The 17,272-nt window shown below is 42.7% G+C and overlaps 1 protein-coding gene across 2 annotated transcripts; it reads right to left on the minus strand.

Annotated features, from left to right (window-relative positions):
- Positions 1–58: 58 nt before the first annotated feature.
- On the minus strand, positions 59–16,791 carry Vti1b (vesicle transport through interaction with t-SNAREs 1B). Of its 2 annotated transcripts, XM_021178769.3 has the most exons (6): positions 16,336–16,787; positions 10,048–10,106; positions 8,647–8,838; positions 4,169–4,342; positions 1,562–1,623; positions 59–371 (listed from the first exon to the last, which is right to left on the minus strand). In XM_021178769.3, exons 1-6 carry the CDS (start codon positions 16,448–16,450, stop codon positions 275–277), a joined length of 699 nt encoding a protein of 232 aa, XP_021034428.1. In that variant the 5' UTR covers positions 16,451–16,787; the 3' UTR covers positions 59–274. The 2 variants fall into 2 exon arrangements, with proteins under 2 accessions (XP_021034428.1, XP_029340594.1); XM_029484734.2 differs by lacking the exon at positions 10,048–10,106 and having other exon boundaries at positions 16,336–16,791.
- Positions 16,792–17,272: the final 481 nt, after the last annotated feature.

Below are 17,272 nucleotides of genomic sequence, written 5' to 3' on the forward strand. Positions count from 1 at the left end.
AAATGTTTTTTTTTGTTGTTTTTGAAGTTTACAAGCTATTAATGTTATACATGTAAGATTGAAGGAGTCATAAACAGCATTTATTACCTTAGTATATCATACTGGTCTTGTTGCTGTTCCTTCACATTTTCGTGGTTTTCCATTGCCCTCCCTCCCATAGTCTGACAAGACAATACATTCTTGAACCGTTAGCCCACAGCAGCAACACATATCCCTATGTAACACCATTCATTCAGAGTAAGATGCTGGTCCACAAGGCCTTCCCTACAGAAGTTCAATGGTGTCGAAAGAATTTATAATACACCAGACCGACCAGGATGGCTAGCTCCAGCAAGATGATGACGGAGAGCAGCAACTTGTTGGTTATCACTCTACAAAGACAAGCAGAGTAAGTTGACATGAGTCTGCGCAATCTTATTTCTAGCTGTTTCTAATGCTAGACAGTGAGGTAGATGGAGTTTGAGTTTGGCTACACAGCCACACAGCAGGAAGCACTGTCCTTTGGACAGTGACAATTCATGGTGCTCTTGGCTTAAGTGAGGGACAACACTGACTACATCACAAAAATGTGGGAAACAGGACTATAACACTAAAACGTAATGACCTCTTGACTCTAAAAATTCCTCTACTTATCCTGCTGTTTTAAATATGGTCCTACCAGCCATACATACGCTACGGGTGCACTCTTTAGTGTCAAAGTCGATTAAGCCCACGGCCGGGTCCTGCTTGTAGGATGAGGAACTAGTGGCCTTGAGATCTGCTTTTCAGTGTCTTGTAAACTTCTCCCTTCTTACTCTTCCCTATTTCTCCCTCTGCTCTACTACCTCAATAGTCACTCACCAAAAATTTTACTTCAGATTATCATCTCGTTTCTCCTTACTTTAAGGAATTTACTAGTGTTTGGGGGAAATCTTCTCCCACTGCTTGTTCTATGCATGGATTACTGAAGCTCACATGCACCAAGGACACGCCACACTAGGTACCCAGCTTAGCCCAAATGGCACCATCTCCCTTCGGCTTTTTTTTTTAAACTACTGTTAGGAGTTACCTCAAGGTTGTTTTTTTTTTTTTGTTTAGTTTTTTTAAATTAGTGAACACAGGTATGTGCATACTACACAGTTCATTTGTGGCAGTCCGAGGACAGCTTTGGGGATAGCCCTCTCCCATCAATCGTCAGGCTCATGCCACAACCACTTTACCTCCTGCTAGCTTGTTTTTGTTCTTTTAAAATACTTCTTGCTAACAAGACAGGCCTCCCAAAAAAGGCCTGCCATGAAAGGCAAGAACTAAGTACTACCCGTGCTCCCGCACCGGGTGTTCATAAACGTTCCCGGGAGCGGAAAAGCTCGACTGTTCCTTAGGTCTCCTCTAAGAGAGAGACTGGGGTTGACATTGTTCAGCAGACAGGTTTTCTGCTATTTATGTTGGAACAACCTATGAATTTAACAAACTATCTCCTGAGATATGTAACTATACAAACTATGTTGTCCTTTGCTTGTTGAGTTATATCTTAGTTGAAATACATTAAATGTCAAGAATTTGTGGGGTTTTTGAAACTTACTTTCTGGACATTGAGCGAAGAATCTTCCGGCTTTTGCTCAAGTTTTCATTTGTATTTACCAGCTGGAAGAGAAAATAATAGGTCATCTCCTAATCCTTTAAAAAAAAATCTATAGAATTTGAACATGGGCATTAAAAAGGTCTTTGTCAAGACACAAAGAATCAAATGAATTTAATAGCTTATATCTAAGCTATTAAGTATAAGTAAAGGAACCTAGAAAAGTCAAGGTGTTTGCGTGCTCGTTAAGCAGGGAAGCACTATATCTCATTGTTCCTATAGGCATGGGTGGCTGTGAGGTCACTAATCCTTCACCTTGGCTATTCAGATAGGAAAGCGACAGGCATGGTAGCATGGTGACGTACACTTTTAATCCCAGAAGCAGGCTTGGCAAGTTGAAGCCAGCCTGGTCTAGACAGGTTCCAGGACAGCCAGGGCTACATGAGACTCAGCCTCAGGAAAAGAACAAAAAAAAAGGGGCGGGGAGGAGAATAGTGCCACAGTTTTAAAACCAAGCCTTTCTGACTGCCATATAGGCTATAAGGTTTTACCTATGCCGGGCCAGTGACTGCAGGGCAACCTAAGACTTGAATCTCATCACTTAAATACTTGGAGAGCCTCCTGAGTTGGTATTTGCTTGTGTTTTTAAGGGTTTACTTTTACGTATGTGAGTGTTTGCTTGAATGTATGTATGTGCACCGCATGGATATGTGGTGTCCTCAGAAGTCAAAAGAGGGCATCAGATCCTGTGGAACTGGATACATGGTTGTGAGCTGTCATGAATAGGAAAACAGAGCTGGAGAGGTGACCCAACACATAAAACCACTTGCTGCTGTGCTGGGCGGTGGTAGCACATGCCTTTAATCCCAGCACTTAGGAGGCAGAGGCAGGCGGATTTCTGAGTTTGAGGCCAGCCTGGTCTACAAAGTGAGTTCCAGGACAGCCAGGGCTACACAGAGAAACCCTGTCTCGAAAAACCAAAAGAAAAAAAAAAAGAAAAAAAAGGCACTTGCTGCTTGTCCAGAGGACCTGAGTTTATTGCTGGGACGGGTATGGCAGTTTACAACCATAACTCCAGTTCCAGGGAATCTGATGTCTTCTGGCTTCCTTAGGCACCAGGACCATGTGTGTGTGTGTGTGTGTGTGTATATATATATATATATATATATATATATATATATATATATATATATATATATATATATATATATAGGCAAAACACCTACACACATAATTTTTTTTAAGAATAGAAAAATATGCTGTTAGACCTGAAATTAAAATCTCCTTTCACTGAATCCTTACTGGTGTTTTCACATTCTCTTTTCATGAATAAAATAAGATATGGAATAGTATAAATCATTATTGCTTTGTGGCCCAGCATGGTGGCACACAATCTTAATCCCAGTAGGCAGAGGCAGGAGGATCACTGAGTTACAGGTCAGCAGTCAGGCCTAAATAGCAAGATTCAACTCACAAATATTATAGACACATCTATGTATTTTTGTGTGTTTATGTCTGTTGTATGTGCACATCTGTGTGGGTATGGAGGGTACCTTCCTTGACTGCTCTCCACACTGTAGGCAATTCTGGCATTATTATCTCTTTTAAAAACACAGAAATAGGGGCTGGAGAGATGGCTCAGTGGTTAAGAGCACTGGCTGCTCTTCCAGAGGGCCCAGGTTTAATTCCCAGCACCCACATGGCAGCTCACAACCATCTATAACTCTAGTTCCAGGGCATCTGATGCCCTCACACAGACATACATGTAGTCAAAACACCAATGCACATAAAATAAAAGTAAATCTTAGGAAAAAAACCCCACAGATATATAAGAATATGTTTTTGTTTTAATCCCAGGTATGAGAGATGGGGCTACTTCAGATTGTCCATAGCAGCTGACTTTGATTTGCCTCGTGCAGGGGTGTGATTTTGCCACCAGCATATAGTTTCTGTGACTGTGTGATGTTTGGAGTTCTGGGGACTTTTCAGAGGGTAGATAAATGCTAGAGTCCCAAGAAACAAGATGGGTTGATTGGTGGTGGTGGTTGTCGGTCATGGTTTCTCAAGTAGTTAAGCACAAAGAGATGAGAAGAAATTAGAAATCTTGGAGATCAAACTTGACACAAGAAGCTCTATACTCCTAGTCAGCAGGAAGTAGCCAAACAGTAACATCACCCCCTTTCTTTCCTCTCTTTCCTTTTTCCTCTGCTATCTTGTGTTGGGGGTTGAGAGGGTGGGGAAGGGTAGAAGAACCCGCAAAAACTGGCTACACCACCTTATTAAGAAAGGACCTCTCAATACACTGGGCTGGCCAGCATCTCCAAAGATCTACCTTTTTCTAATCCTCACCCCCAAACTCTGGGGTTACAAATGCATGGGCATCTGTACTGACTTTATTGACAAATCATCTCCTTTGGCTCTGTATTAATTCTAATGGGGAATCTTTTAGCCCAGCAATTTAAAAATTGTGAAAAGGGGGGGGGTGTTATTCCCAGAGAGAGAGAATAAAAGAGTTATTTCCAGAATTCAGAACTGCTGTAGTGTCTGGCTTTAGTACGGCATCTAGTCCTTATGAAGGACCCTCCTATTTTACACATTGCCCAGACTTACTCTGCTCTTAGTACGTTCCAACTGGTCTCGTTGCTCCCCCAACTCTTCTATGATTTCTGTACCAATTTGATCAGTTTCTGTGGCAATCCGATGAGAACGCTCAATGCTTTGGGTAGCCCGGTTCAGGCTTTCAGTGCCTTGGAGGAGTAATGCTCTTTGAGACTGTAGTCGATTCTGACAGGAGTAAGGAAGAAAAGTTTTAGGCTACTTCCATTAAGAATTTTTTGTCAATACATTCCTTGTGACTTTCTTCTTTCACTACAGTTTTTCCTTTCTTTCTGCAGGGAACTGATTCTAGGGCACTCTACTGAAGTCCTACGTATAAGTATCTGCATATAACATCTATCTATCTCCTCCCAATTCATTAAATCATCTTTAGATTATGTATACCTGAGAAAAGGTAAATATTATGTAAATATTGTTCAAGAGAATCATGACAAGAAAATCATGACAAGATTTATTTATGCGTGTGTACATGTGCACCAGGGTGCCCATGGATGCCAGGAGAAGGTATTGGATCCCTCAAAACTGGATTTTTTTTTTTTTTTTTTTTTTTGAGACAGAGTCCTACTGTGTAGTCCTGGCAAACCTTGAACTTAACTATGTAGACCAGCCTGGCTTCAACTCACTGAGATCCATCTGTCTCTGCCTTCCAAGTGCAAGGATGAAAAGCTAGGTGCCACCATGCCTGGACAGATGTAATACTTTAAAAGTATTTTCAATCCAAAGCTGACTGGGTATTCAGCTGCAATGGGTATGAAGAGTTGGTTAGCTGTGCTTTTTAAAACTGAATCAAAGATTCTAATGAATCATAAGATCCTCTTCAAGGTCCTAGACTAAAGCAGGTACATCCCACTTCCTGTTATACTTCTGAAAAAAGAATGGAAAAAAACGGAGCATTTTTCTTGTAGACCAGTTAAAATCCATTATAAACTTGTAATTGGTTACTAGCAACTTCAGTCAGCATCCAGACTTGAGAAGGTGGTAGTGTGTGCAAAAATGACCTGATTAGCTTGTGACTTTAAAACTTAAAACTCTTTCAAATATTTATTCATTTTTGTTTTTTGAGACAGTCTCACTGTAATTGAAGCTGGCTTCAAATGCATCATGACCCTCCTGGCTCAACATCCAAGTGCTGGAACTGTAAATGTGTGTCATCATGCCTGGCTAGCCTTTAATAGTGCCACAAGTAAACAACTAACTCCCCAAAACTCTAGAAAATAATTAGCTCCCATTTGACTGGTCCTGAAGATTTATAGACCATAAATAAAGTATTCTTTCTCAGCATAGAAGTCACTAAAAGCTAGAGACATTGATATATTCTTGAAAAAAGTTCTATGGCTACAATCTGTTTGTGAAATCCACCAATACCACCAACAAAGAACATCATCTCATGCCAAACAGCACTCTCAAGTTATCACGCTGGTGCTTGTTCACAGAGATGGGAGAATCTGAACCTCAAGCAAGCTTCCCTAACTTCCCAAGAACTCTTCATCTTTACTGAAATTTTTTCTCTTTAATCCTAAATGCAGCACGACTACAAAACCAGCCCACGTCTGGCCAGAATCAATAAAGATGGACAGAGCTGGGGTAGCACACATAATCAAGAGGGGCTCAGCTCACAGAGCTTACTACAGAGCAGGTGGCAAATGGCATAAGATGTCATCAACAATTAAGATTCTTAATCCAAGCACTCAGGAGGCAGAGGCAGGCAGATCTGAGTTCTAGGATAGTCAGGGTTACATAGAGAAATCCTGTATCAAAAAAAGAAAGAAAGAAGAGAAAATTAGCCTCTTGGGCTGGGACGGTGGTGCACACCTTTAATTCCAGCACCCACAAGAGAGGCAGGGGCAAAAGGATCTTTGTGAGTTCAAGGCTAGCCTGATGCACAATAGGGAGTTCAAGGACTATATACTCTCTCAAATTTTTTCTTAAATTAGATTCTTAAAATAAGAATGTCTACTTTACAAATAGCATACAGACGAGTAAGTGAAAAAACCACTGAGGATCAAATAAATCTAATCGTTTGTGGTGCATGCCTGTAATCTTAACATCTAGGAGGCAGATGTGGGAGGATGGCTCTGAGGCCAGCCTGGTCAATATAGTGAGGTTCAGTGCAGCTAAAATGGTGCTGGTGAGATGGTTCAGTGCCAAGCCTGAAGACCTGAGTTCAGTTATGGGGACTCCTGCATGTGGTCCTTTGACTTCCACACACGTGCTTATGCATACATACAAAATAAATAATGTAATAAAGCGAGGCTGGAGCGATGGCTCAGGGATTCGCACTGGCTGTCGTTCAGAGAACCTGGGTTAATTCCCAGCACCCACGTACTGGTTCACAACCATCTGGAACTGCAGTTTCAGGGATCAGTAGCCTCACCTAGCCTCTGTGAGAACTGCATGCACGTGGTGGACATGGAGGTAGACACCTACGCACATAAAATAGAGCAAGAAAAGATAACATCACATAAATCAACCTTGGAAAGACATGAAATAGTTCCACTAAAGGCACACATGTTATCCACATAAATCAGCCTCAGACAGACATGGGATAATCCTACTGAAGGTATATGTGTTATCTACACTATGGACTTGGGCTGCTGAGTCAGCAGCTCTACGGGGTATTTGAGGCCAGTATTGGCATTGCGGTGACAATCCTCTTTCAAGTTGACTTACATGTTTTGAAATTAATAAATTTAAAGTAAATGTTTGGACTTTTCAATACTCTTTTTTTTTTTAGGGGGAAGTTAGCAAAAAAAAAAAAATTACCATAGTGATTTTTTTTTTATAATCTCTGTTTTAACAAATTCTATTTGCCCTTTTCAGCCTTCCTTCACTGGTGTACTCATATGCATCCATTTCAAAATTGTTTTGTTTTCTCTTCAAAAATTGTGTATAAGAAGCCAGGAACTAATGTAGGGGCTACTGCTAGGGAAGATACTTCAAATCTGCTGCAGATCAGCTACCAAGTAGGGCTGTGCATACCCCAGGGACTTGAAGTATTTGTAGGTCAGGTTCTAGGCTGGAGCAAAGCTGAAAAGCTCCCTTATCTTGCTTTGATTGGTGGTCTCTGCACAAAGTGTCTGGCATTGTTCTTCAGTCAGCACCTTGCCATACAAGGCATCGAGCAACCCATCAATGCCTGTGACCCTGGCAATGAGTGCCTATGCTGCCACACAAAATGTGCTGGTCTGGTTGCCATCTGAGGATGAACATTGGTTGCAGCTGACATAGATTCTGACTCGGATAATGACCATTTGCAGCTGTTTGACCCACTCCAGTCTCTAAGTCCCTAAGTCCAATCACTGTGAGCACCAAGTCATACGTTTTGTGTTTTGAGATAGAAGCTGCAGAGCTTGTCAGAGAGGTCTATGGGGCCTCCAAGGGATGCAGCACTGACGGAAGCCTCATTTTGAACTTCGCCATCTCCTCACTGTATGGCTTCCCAGGCCTGCCCCATGACTCTGGGGTTCCCAGCCTCTTACCTTTGCTGCCATCTGTCTCCATGCCAATGTTTTACATTCCTCTCCAAAAGATGTGCTTAAACTTCAGCAATGTTCAGTCAGTAGAACATTGTTTCTCACACTCTAATAAAAATACATCCTGACATAGCATTTACAGTTCTCCTGCTAGCCCTTCTATAGATATTAATTTTGCAGTGCTGGGTCCCTTTCCATTCCTTTTACAAATTCTATGTCAACTTTGCTCTTTGTGGACTATAATCCAAATGCAGCACACTAAATTAAACTTTGGAAATTTTTTATTTTATTCCTTTAACTAGTCAGCTTCTCCAGATGGTTTCAAGATATGGGTTCTTGAAGCCCAATATTATGTCAGAATCATTTGACTTAGAAGCAGTCTAGCAGACTTTACAAGACAAGTTGTCAGAATGGCCCTACTGAGAAGTACTCTGTGTTTCTCTGCCAGGTTCAGGGCCATCTTGATATTAAGCTAACAGAAAGCTTGGATTAATCTTGTAAAAACTACTGTGATGAATTAAAGATCTAACTGACCAGCAGCTGCTTGGGAGGTTGTGATGGGATAGTTACTTGAGAATACCAGACTCTATCTCAAAAACAAAACAAAAACTTAAAATCCAACTGCATGCTGAGAGTATACCCAAGAAAATGATTCTAAAAGGTATATGAAAAAAAGAAAAGCTCAAAAAATGAATTCGATCAACAGGTCAAAATACAGAGTCTAGCTTGGAACAGTTTCTAGGCTTGGTAGAGGCAAAGTACTGTTCTGTCTGTCGGTTTACCTATCTACCTATCTATCTAAGCTCACAAAGAATTCTAGGCACATAGTTAGACAGATTGGAGTTAAAAAGCAGCAACTAGAGTGGAGAATGGCAACTAGAGGCAGGAAAGAGGCCAAGAGTAAGAAAACAGAAACCCGAGACTTCAATATACATTGACAACATAAACCCTCTAGTTCTTGTACCACAGGCCCATATGGAAGGAGTAGCTAACACTTACCAAATGCTCGTTCTCCAAGGCATACGTGCCATACTTCAGGTCTCCTCGGCCTCCAGGTGCGGCTGTCAGAGGTGTACTTCTCACCTCACGGTGGAGTTTAGCAAGGTCCTTCCGGTAGTTTCGCAGCTTAGACATCATAGGGTTACGGAAAGTCAGGGGTGCATATCGTAGTTCTTCCTCCATCTCTGCCAACTAGGAAAGCAGAAAGGGATAAGTAGACAGCCTGGTTTTCCCCTAACCTGGGCATAGGTATCCAAAATAACAAGTATGTTTTTGTGGCAGAGGCCACAAATGCCACATCCACTTGAAGTGCCTGACATAGTTTCTAGCAGACATTCACTCACGAAAGCATGTGGTGGGCTAGAGAGACAGGAAAGTGCTTGCCCTGCAAATATGAGGATCTAAATTCAATGTCCAGAACCATGCAGATAACACTGGGGATGGCAGCATGTACTTATAGTCCCAGTGCTGGCCAGCAAGTTCCAGGGCAGTGACAAAACCTATTTTAAAGACTAAAGAGAAAGAAAAGACAAGGTGGATGGAACTTGAAGAAGGAGATCGCATGCATTTGCAGCCACACAGACACATGCACTTTCACAACAAACACAAGTATTTGATGAATGCACCAGTGGTAGCATGCCTCCCTGCCAATACCAAGCATGCATAAAGACCTAGGCTCTATACCTAACAATGCAAATAAGTGTGCATGGACATATATGCATGCTCCGTGAATTATATATCTTCTGTGTCAGTAACTGATCTCAGTGGGCAGCTTCAGCAAAGGTATGGGAATGCCCCTACTCCTCATACTCGGAATGTGCCAGCAAAGGCTTATACTTCAGACATCTTCAAACTTTACCTATTTGTGTTGTTAAGCCGGCTCAACACCCATTCCCACCAGTTAGCCTCATTTAATAAGTGCAATGGTTAGTGCTGTTAATTTGATAGGATCTAGAATCACCTAGAAGACAAACTTCTGGACACACCTGTTAGCCTAGGTTAATCTCTGGGGGATTATCTTGACTATTACTCAAAAATCCAAAGGACTCCGCACTGTGGGTAGCACCATTCCCTGCCTAGGACCTGGGATAGAGTGGAGACAGGGAGCTAAGCAGTAGCATGCATTCATCATCACTCTCTGCGATGTGATCAACTGCTTCACGGTCCTACTGCCTTGACTTCTCTACCACATGAACTGTAAGCCGGAACAAATCCTTTCTTCCTTAAGTTGCTTTTGTCTGAATGTTTTATCACAATAACCAAAGAGAACCTAAGAGTGACTTAGAAACAGTCAAAATCAAGATCAGAAGACAGGAAAAAGTTACCTGTTATGAAGCCATAGTATTTCTAGAAAAGATCAAAACCAAGTACAAGAAACAAGTACTTGCTCCCTGTCCTCACCGTTTCATTTGCTTCCTGTTGCTTTTCATCAAAATCTCTGACCAGCTTCTTCTTCTCTTCTAGAAAAGACAGGTGCATTTCAAACACTTATTACTGCTTCTGTACATTTGTAGAGGCATTCCCTCTGCTTAGAATAACCTTCCCATTTTTCCCTAATTTGGGGTAGTAACACTTAACTACCCCTAGAGGCCTAGCTATATTTGGAGACTTGCTTTCACTGTGCCTGAAGGGTGCCTACTGTGTTGGCATTTTGAACCCAGGGAAATACTATTACTGAGGATAAAGCCCAGCGTAACAATTATTTGGTTCTAAAGCCAACAACATCTCTACTACAGGTTGAAATTAACAATCATTCGTAACTTTTTTTCCTCCCCAACCTCATGGAGGACCGGCGCTCTCTCATCAATGTGAATGTCTATCAACACTGGTCTCCACAGTGATTCTGGAATCACCACTGTTGTGCAAAACAAACTCAACATTCACCTCATCTGCTCACTGGTGTGTGATCTCTCTCCCCTACGGTGGCAGGGATAATGACTTGCCCATGAGACTGTCATTTTTCTTTCAGTCCTTCCCATGTCATCTAAACTGCTGCACTTGTTTGTTTGTTTGTTTGTTTAAGTAGGCTCACTATGTGGGCCAGGCTGCCTTCAAATTTGCAGTCCTCCTGCCTCAGTTTCCCAAATGCTAGAATTATAATGAGTACAGCCATTACTGGCTGGGTTTGTCTTTAATAGAAGTTACTGATCTTCCCTTTTAGCAGTATAGTAAGAGAAAACGCCCCAGTTTCAAAGCAATAATATTTAAATAAATATTATTTCATCTTTACTATATTTCTTTTGATCATTTATAATATGAAGATTTTCACTTAGAATAAAATTTCCTTTAAAGCTAACTGTATTAGACACATACATTTTTACAAGAATACACGGATAAAGTGAGAATGTTTGTTTTATTTTGTTTTTGGATTTTTCGAGACAGGGTTTCTCTGTGTAGCCCTGGCTGTCCTGAAACCCACTTTGTAGACCAGGCTGGCCTCGAACTCAGAAATCTGCCTGCCTCTGCCTCCCAAGTGCTGGGATGAAAGGCGTGTGCCACCACTGCCCGGTGAGAATGTTTAAGAGTAAAAATGACACCTGGTAAACTTTTGTAGAGGGAAGAGCCCTGGCTGGTCAGGGGATTAGGTTTTGGCACCAGTGATGAACCTTTCTTGACATGAAAGGAAGCATGGGAAATTTTCATTTCTTGGCTGTAAAATAAGGAAGCCGATCATTCCTTCAGATCTGACAAGCAGCAATCAGCTTTATTTGTGAAAAATGTGAATTTTTAAAAATGGATGCATCCCCTGGGTGTGGTGGCTCACATCTTTATTCCTATGCAGAGGTGGGCATCTTGATCCTTGTGTGTGAGGCCAGCCTGGTCTAGTGAGTTCTAGGATAGCCAGAGCTACACAGTGAGACCCTGCTTCAAAAACAAACAAAAACATTCACCTGAATGATCTACATGTGGAAATCTACACATAATTTACTTATTACAAAGTTACCACTGCTTACAATAGTTTTTAAATTCACTTTCTCTTCTGAGACAGGGTCTCATGTAGCTAAAACTCAGCACTGCCTTGGTAGCCAAGGATGACCCTGATCTTCCGATGCTCTTGCCACCACCTTCCAACTCACTACTTACTATGTCTACCCACCTGTCTGATACTCCCTGGACATACACAAGGCACTCTTCATACTACTTACAACACAACACAAAACAAACAACAAACCACAAACAAACACACAAAACAAGACCCAAGGACCCATTAATTAAAAAAAGAAAAAGGAAAGGTTTAACAAATGGTGCACATCTGCGCTATCTGTGATGTAACTGAGACGGACAGCAAAGCATCTGTCCCCCCCACCCCCCTTCCTGAGGGGCTGTGCTCTTAGTCACCAAGAATGGAAAAAAAACACTTGCAGTCAAGAATAGCTACTTCCACAAGAGCTGAGTGTCACTACTCCTACAACAGAGCATAGATCCAAACTCAAGTACACCCCCTTCCTGATCTAAGCTAGGCAGCATCCCTTTCCTAGCTCAGATTTTTCTACAGCAGTGTCATTTTTTACCTACACTCAAAGAGGCAACTTCTAGACCAATTCAAGAAAAGCGTGTCAGTGAAAGTGGTGGGGGAGGTAGCAGTTTGATGATGGGAACTGCTTTCACCCACTTTCCTGTGTCACCTTTATTTATTACCTTTCAAAACAGAACTTCACCTTTGAGCTCTTTTATGGACTCCTAGATTTAAAACAAAGGAAAAACCTAAGAACCTAGAAAGGGCTCTTTCCAGTCTTGGCTCCACCACGACAAAAAAAAAAAAAAAAAAAAAAAAAAAAAAGAAGAAGAAGAAGAAACAAGTCATACCAAAAAGGGACACAGGCATGTGTGCAGGCAACTCATTCTATGAATCATTCTATGAACTGAAGGTGATGTATGCCCAAGGACAAAGCCATAAAGAAGTTCCAAATATCATAAAGGCTACTACCATCAGGGACATTTTCAACTTGAGTGTCTTTGATGCTTCTGTGATTCCCAAAAGGGCTCTGTCAAGCTGCACTACCCAGGGATCAGTGACATTCATAGCAAGGTAGTCAAGAATCAATCTCGTGAAGTTGGAAGGACCTAACACCCCCACCATGATTTAGACCAGCTGGTGCTGCCCCTCAACCTCCATCAAAGCCCATAGGGCAGAAAAACATCTAGGAAAATAGATGTTAGAAAAGTAAATATTAAGAAATCAAAAGAGGCTTGTCTCTACTGAACTGAGGAGTCACTAGCTGTTTTTGATGCTTCAGTCTCACATATCAATCAGCATTAGAGCTGGCATAGTTCTCAGAAATTATCAACTTCATTTTACAGCTGTAGAAACTAGAACCTAAGTGGCTGGAGAGATGGCTCAGGGGTTAAGAGCACTGACTGCTATTCCAGAGGTCCTGAGTTCAAATCCCAGCAACCACATGGTGGCTCACAACCATCTGTAATGAGACCTGATGCTCTCTTCTGGTGTGTCTGAAGACAGTGACAGAGTACTCCTAGATATAAAATAAATAAATAAGTAAATAAATCTAAAAGAAAAAGAAAAAAGAAAAGAAACTAACCTGGACAAGTGCCCTCCTCAGGCCATAGGACCTCAAAGTAATGTGCCATTAATGTTGACGCCCTCTTCTTATGGAATATTAACTAATAGGACAGGGAGAAGGCTTCAGTTTCACCAAGAGCTTTAGAACACAAGATTCATTTGCTTTAAGCGCCCTATTGTGGCATTTCTGTAGACTCACAGCTCCTATCTGTAGACTCACTTATGTCATCTGATGAAAGACAACAAAAACATCAGCTCTCTCAGCCTGTTTCCTTTGTAAGTGCAATGCAGTAATGCTGACTCCAGAGGGCACTTAGCAAGCACCAGACACAGTGAACTTTCAAATATTAGGAACTACCATTGAGTCTCAAAGGAAAGCATAGACCTGGAGCAAAACACAATTCAGCAGAGTTGACAGGGTGGGAAGTAACGGAGCTTCTGTAACCTGTGAGTGATTAGTGTTTACCAGCCTGCCTGCATGGCACTTCCTGTTTCCTTCCTAGCTCTAAAGAGATAGCATCTTAGGGCCGGATAGATGGCTTACCAGGTAAAGGTGTTTGCTGCAGCCTGATAACCTGTTTAATCCCCAGGACCCAGCAGTAGAACAAGAAAGCATAAACTGTCCTCTGAGCTCCACATGTACACACACAACAAACAAAACTGAGGTCTCAGGTATCGATACTGGACTTCAAGCAAATTAAAATGGAAAACTGTCAATAATTTTATCACAAGGACAAATGTCTACAGGTACCAGAAAACCAAAATTTGAAACAATAACTATAAGCACTTAACATATTAACCAGATGACAAAATTCCATCCCTTCTGAGGCTTTAGAGAAACCTCTTCAGATGATGCAAAGGCAAGATAAGAAATTACAGCTGTAGGTGATAAATGCTATAAATAGGCTAATACTTACCATACATGGTAAAACTGTTACTGCCACAAAACTCTCCTAAATTAGAATACATGGTGGCAGCTACCCTTCAAGGGCCATGAGAATACAGACTATACTTTGGGGAAATAAGTATCTCTTTCGTTCTGGTTGTTTTAAGCAATGTATATACATCAATTTGAAGAGTAATGAAAATGTGAAAAAAAACAAAGAAAAATAAATTATTCTGCTTCAATACCCAGCTATTTTCTTCTAAGAACTCATAGTACTTTAAACAACCAAAAATGACTTTTACAATAATTTAACAAATATAATATGTAGTTTATTATTTGAGAAAGGGTCTCACTGTGTACTCTAGGCTGGCCTTGAACTCATGGAGATTCCCTGCCTCTGCCTCCTAAGTGCTACTAAAGGTATGCACCACCAACTCCGAACATATCTAGTAAATATTTGTCAGATACCTAGGACGTGCTGTGTACTGTTCCAGGGAGTTTAGGTCACATGCTAAACAAACAAACAAACAGACAACAAACAAAAATACTATTTCGTTTCCAGTTCACTGGCTCTCAAACTTAAGCCAGCACTAGAAATCCCTCGAGTGTAGTTAAGACAGACTGCTTGCCATAAGTTTGTGATTCTGCTAGTCAGAATGGGGCCTGAGCATATGCAGCTCCCAAGTTCCCAGATGGTGTTGATGGGCTGATTCATAGACTACAATTCCAAACTACTTTCCTAGTAACTCGAAGACAATACACTGTATCATAAATATGCAAAGTGATGAGTCCATTATAAGTCCAGAATAAGTGTTCTGAGGCTGGGCAATGGGAATGCACGCCTTTAATCCCAGCACTTGGGAGGCAGAGCAGGTGGATCGATAAGTTTGAGGCCAGCCTGGTCTACCGAGTGAGTTCCAGGACAGCCAAGACTACACAGAGAAACCCTGTCTCGAAAAACAAACACAAACCCAAAAAACAAAAACAAGCAAGCAAAAAGAGCATCCTAAGAATAACTGTGTAGAGAGCTAATATTTCTAAATAAAACAACAAACACATATTAATAATAGCTGGTAGCTCTTACTGTTGCCAGACGGTATTTTTAATAGCTTTACATATCTCATTTACTCCCCACAAAAATCCCATTAGTCATGTGCTATGTTTTACTTTATAGTGGAAACTAGTTTGGTTAAAATAACTTGCAAAGTCACATAGATAATAAAAGGTGTATGTAACTTAGGTCGTCTGACTCTAGAACTCTTTTTCTTTTCCTTCCTTTTTTTTTTTTTTGATAGAGTCTCAAGATAGAAGAATCTAGCTGGTCTGGAACTCTGTGTTGCTGTGTAAACCAGGCTGGCCTTGAACTCACCGAGATTCTGTTTCTACCTCCCAAGTGCTGGGATTAAAAGTGTCCACCACTGGCCACCTCTTGAATGGCGGAAAAATATTTTGTCATGCTAGGTACAGAATACACTGTTATCTTTAATCCACAGGTAGACATTCTCATCTACAGCTCAAACGAGTATGCGCCTCTTATTTAAGTTCATTCATTCAACTGATCACGTGAGAAGACACGGCCCCTTCTCAATCTTCCTCCTCACATCCACCAGTCTCATAAATCTCTGCCTCGGCACCACCTGTTGGATTTAATGCTCACTCTCCAGATTCGCATGCTTACCTAGTCAACTGTCAGAAGCTCCTAACACAGTCTCTTATAGCCATTCTCACATCCTCTATCCAGCTATCCGCCGCCTTGCTTCTAAAATGAAATCCACATTACTCCGCTGCTTATGTTCCTTAATGATTTACCCTAGTACGTCAAAAAAGTCTTAATGTGAGACTTCCGGTTCCTCTCCAATGTAGCTGTCTTACTCCCCTCACCTCCCGCCACTGTCTCACATATAAGCTAATCTCTATGGTTACAACTATTTTTAAAATTTCATTGCCTACCAAACTGCCAAACTCCTACATGCCCAACTCCAAATTAAGGGTTTTTGTTTTTTTGTCACAGGAGCACAGATTTAAGAACGCCCTATGCTACTGGGAGAGGAAGGTAACTAAGAATTTGGGGGCTGGGACATGGGAGGCTCGCTAGGAGAGGACACCCTAATGTCTATCCCTTTGCACGCCCCCAGTCACCACAAGAGGCAGCACACCCTGGGCGTCCGGGACCCGACAGCAGCAGGGGGCGTGCCCAAGGGGGAAGCGGGGAGCCCCGGGTCGGTGTTTGGGATCCCGCACCCTGCGGGGTCCTCCCGGCCTGGTCCCGCCCCCGCCTCACCTGTCCCCGCGGTCCCCAGCAGCCGCTCCGGCACCCCTTGTAGGTCTTCAAGGAGGCCGCGGAAGATCTCGTGCAGCTTCTCGAAATGCTCGGAGGAGGCGGCGGAGGTGGCCATGGCGCAGGTTGCGCGTGAGCTGCGGCCACTGAGTCTCCGGGCGCTGGGCCCACTCCCACCTCAGCAATCAGCTGCCCAGCCCCGAAGCCATCACTGCAGCCGCACCTCGGCCTCCCGGAATCAGGCGCTTCCGGGGTCCTCCGAGCCGGACGCCCTCCCCCTGCTTGTCACTGCCGGGCGCCAAAGCCTGACAAGAAGCCGGGGCGGGGCCGACACTCGGCTACTACAGGGGCGCGGCCTCGCGCCAAGGCGAGCGGGTGGCTCCGACCTGGAGACAAACAGTGGGCACAGGGGAGGTACCAAAGGGAAGGGCCCAAGAGAGCCCGCGGGACTGGCGCCTCGGCCGCCTCATCCGGGCCCACCAGTCCTGCAGTGCATGCTGGGAATTGTAGTTAAGTGAGGGAGGACGGCTGTGCAGGGAGGGCCTGGAGTGCCTGTGGTGTCGCGCAGAGACTGGCTAGCACACGCCCCTCGCTGTCATCGCAGTTCCTTCTGCCACCTGACTTCAGTTCATATCCCGTCTAAATGTTCAGTCTCAGCCCTAGATAGATGAGCAGAGGCTTGCCTACCCTCGGATGGTAAAACTCTAATAAAAGTGGGGAGATTAAGTGGCCAGGGTCACATGTTTTCAGAACCGGAAAATGGGCAGCGTGATCCCAGAATACCCACAGCTTTTAGCGGCTGAACCAGTCCAGTCCATTAGGCTGCCCCGGGTTCTCATTCACAACATGTTAAGAATAGACATTTTGACAAACCAAAGTTATATATTGATCAAAGTAATTTTGTCTCTGCCCTTGGGTAATGTATGATTTGGTGTGGAAG

This window comes from Mus caroli, unplaced genomic scaffold, assembly GCF_978045245.1.
Source record: "Mus caroli unplaced genomic scaffold, Mus_caroli_1 scaffold_14, whole genome shotgun sequence".
NCBI lineage: Eukaryota > Metazoa > Chordata > Mammalia > Rodentia > Muridae > Mus > Mus caroli.